At 60.2% G+C, this 3,192-nt stretch overlaps 1 protein-coding gene across 1 annotated transcript in view; it reads left to right on the top strand.

The window, feature by feature from the left end:
- The window catches only part of EMIHUDRAFT_115891 (hypothetical protein), a gene marked incomplete at both ends in the record, with an annotated part of 5,197 nt that extends 4,725 nt beyond the window's left edge, over positions 1-472 (top strand). Inside the window, one exon of the mRNA XM_005776807.1 lies at positions 434-472. Coding sequence (XP_005776864.1) covers positions 434-472 — 39 coding nt within the window. The remainder of the gene's footprint in view (positions 1-433) is intronic.
- Between the last annotated feature and the right edge of the window lie 2,720 nt (positions 473-3,192).

Here is a 3,192-nt window from a genome sequence, read left to right as displayed (position 1 = left end):
GCTCCAAGCACCACAGTCGGCGAAGAGGCCTGGCTCCGTGAGGCGGCCGAGGTTACGGCAGAGGCTCGGGGCGAACGCTGAAAGGCGCGAATCTCGGCGAGGAGGCTGGTGACGACGGGCGCCTCGCCGGCGCGGCTGTCAAAGCTGCGGAGCTTAGCGGCGGCGGGTGGCGGCGACGGCGGGGCCGGAGGGGGCGGAGGCGGCGGCTGGAGGCCTGCGGTGTCGCGCGCCAAGAAGGCCTCGAGCTTGACCCTCGTCGGGTCCGACCCGCTAACGCGCCGCTGCTGCCGTAACGCCTGTTGGTGATTGATTCAGAGGTAAGGTGGGTCACTGTGCGACTGGGCTGCCAGACGTTGTGTTCAGCCTCGATGCTCGCTCTCAGCCCGTCTTCAATTTGGTCTCGCGAGATTGACGTCGGCGAGATCTCAAGCAGGCTCGCGACGTGATCGGATCGCGCCTCTACAACGCGTAGGTTGCGCACGCTCGCAAGTTCGGCCGCCCTGTCGTCACGAACACGCACCGTGAAGGCGGACAGATGCGCAACGGCGGTCATGAGGGGAGTAGCAGCCAAAGTTGCAGGGCTCCGCCTGCCTGCTCCTCCAGATTAGGACCCAAATCCTTGTGAACAGCGGGCGACGGCGGGCCAAACGGGGCTCGGCGAGTAGGGGCAGCTCGCCTGGGGATGTAGGACGGGGCACGGAGCCACGGACGGAGCGAAAACATTCTTCTAAATAGAGCAGGCTCGTGGTGTGTGTGAGTGCACAATAAATACTTACTCCAAGATAGCAAAACCAAGCGGCTCCAGTACTAGCCCGCCTCAACCCACTTTACCCATGCACATACTATTATACTACTAGTACTCTACACAGCAGGCTCCACAGGCAGGAGATATGGGCGACGCACGCACGAACACAGAGGCACAGTGCGCATCCCGTTCCGCTCGCAGGGCGTGCATGATGACTTCTTCGTCGTATTTTGTTCTTTGTGTTCTTGATCTTGAGCACTTGAGCACTTGATAGGGCCGGCCGATTCCGCATGGTACGGGACCCCTCGATCGTCTCGCCCTCCCTCACTGGTGTGTTCATTGGGGGGGGTCATAACAATGTGTATTGGTGTCTTTTTTATGTATGTAGCTCTTATGAACGTACGTACCCGAGTTCCAGAGAGAGAGAGAGAGAGAGAGAGAGAGAGAGAGAGAGAGAGAGAGAGAGAGAGAGAGAGAGAGAGAGAGAGAGAGAGAGAGAGAGAGAGAGAGAGAGCGAGGACAGAGGTGAACTGCTGACGGAGTTTGCGATAAGAACAGTCAGGCTCGGACTGGACACCAGCGAAGAGAATTTTAGAGAGAGAGATGTGCCACATTTCAATTTTGTGAGTGACACCAGGACCAGCGATGAGGAGCGACACCGACTGGTTCTTCGGGGTTAGCGCACCGCTAACCGCCGAACGCAAGCGCACTACGACCTGGGTCGGGCTCATACTGCACGCACCCCTCTTCCAACCTGGAATTTCGTTGGTTTCGGGCGGCAAGAAGAAATAATCCGTAACGACAAAACAACAGCATGCGTTCGTCCGCAACACAGTACGCGCCGCTGGCCGACAACACGGGCTCGCCGCTGAGCCCAGGCCGCCGGTCGCTGATCGGTAGCGCATCTCCCGCGAGCAGCCGCAGTGGCAGCAGTGCCACCAGCCGAGCGCTCAGCCTCTCTGCGAGTTCCATAGCCGGCTCCGCACCACGGCTGTGGGACACCTCAGAGGAGGAGCTGGAGCCGGAAGACCTTTCAGACTACTTTGACCGGCTAACAAGTCGGCGTGGTATCCATCGACGCGGCCGCTACGTCCTTCTGTCGCGCGCCCTCCTCTTGTCCTGCTGCGCGGTGCAGACGGCGTGTGCTACGACCTTCATCTCTTCGGTCCGCACAATGCCAGCGCGCACCGATGCGCAGTTCATGCTCGTGACTGTTGCCGCAGCTGCTGCCTCGGGCGTGGTCGGCGCTGCCGGCGCGTATTCGCGGTCCGGCTCGCTGCTGCGGTGGTTTGTCATCTCTCAGGTCTGGTGCATGTCTAACATCGTGGCCCAGTGCGTACTTGCTCAGCACAGCAGCCGAAGGTACGCCACGAAACCACCGCACAGGAGAAGAGACAGCACGTACTCTGACACACTCGCTCGCACCCGCGCAGGCAGCACGTCCTGTGCGCCGATGAGCCCTCCTCTGCATCCGCGAGCTGTCTGACTGATGAGTTTGACACGCGCTCTCTCCTGCTCGCGTTTGGCGTGGTGTATTGCTCCATCTTTGTTGCCGACACGCTGGCCCAGGCGTTCCAGGACCAGACCGTGCACGCGAGCAAGTACCGGCGCGGACCGCCACCGGCAAAGCCTCTCTGCCTGCGCAGCCTCGCTCATCTCGTCCCCATCTCCCTTCCCTCCCCGCGCAGAATTGTGCAAATGGTTTGGCTCATGCAGAAGCGAACGCTGGTCTCCGTTTCGCGCTTCGAGGCCATCATTCACGCTCACTTCGAGGAACTTGTGAATAACGGGTTGCTTCAGCTGACGCCGAGGGCGCGCAAAGGCGGAGGGTAACAGGCACCCAGGCCACCGGAGGATCGACGGAGGAGGCAGCTCCCACGTTGAGAGGTGTGTTTCCTTCACAACATATTCAGGGCGGCTTTTCACGCTCAAAAGCGGGTAACAAGGTCTCTGTGAACTCCCCGTCTCACACCCTCACTGACGTGTGCCGTGTGAGTTTCTTGTTTCTCATTGCAATATCAACCTTTCTGTCATCTGTGAAAACCCCACGACCCAGCCCCGCACGCCGCAGGGGGCGCAGCCGCAGGCGCATCCGCATGCCCAGGCGCGGATGCCGAGGCGCACGTATCCAGAATAAGAGCATTTTATAAAAAAGCTAGGTGCAAGCGCCACAAACGTCACAAGCGGTGCTCAGTCCTCCTCGATGTTGTCTCCGAGTCAAAGAGTCACGCTGCCAGAGAGTGCCGAGGCCAATCTTAGACGACTATTTGACCGTCCTTGGGCGGAAGCTCCTCCTCCGACACGTCGTCGGGGATATGGCGCAACGGTGCCGACCTGGGTGAGCTCTCTTTCCGCCTGCACAAGCCGAGGACGTCGGAGACGTCGCCCGGCCGCGCGTATAGCCAGACAGATACGCAAACGAGCCTGCAACACACGCAATCTGAGCC

Source organism: Emiliania huxleyi (assembly GCF_000372725.1).
Source record: "Emiliania huxleyi CCMP1516 unplaced genomic scaffold EMIHUscaffold_271, whole genome shotgun sequence".
Classification (NCBI taxonomy): Eukaryota; Haptophyta; order Isochrysidales; family Noelaerhabdaceae; genus Emiliania; species Emiliania huxleyi.
The sequence above is the reverse complement of the archived record's forward strand: the minus strand, read 5'-3'. Positions and strand labels throughout refer to the sequence as shown.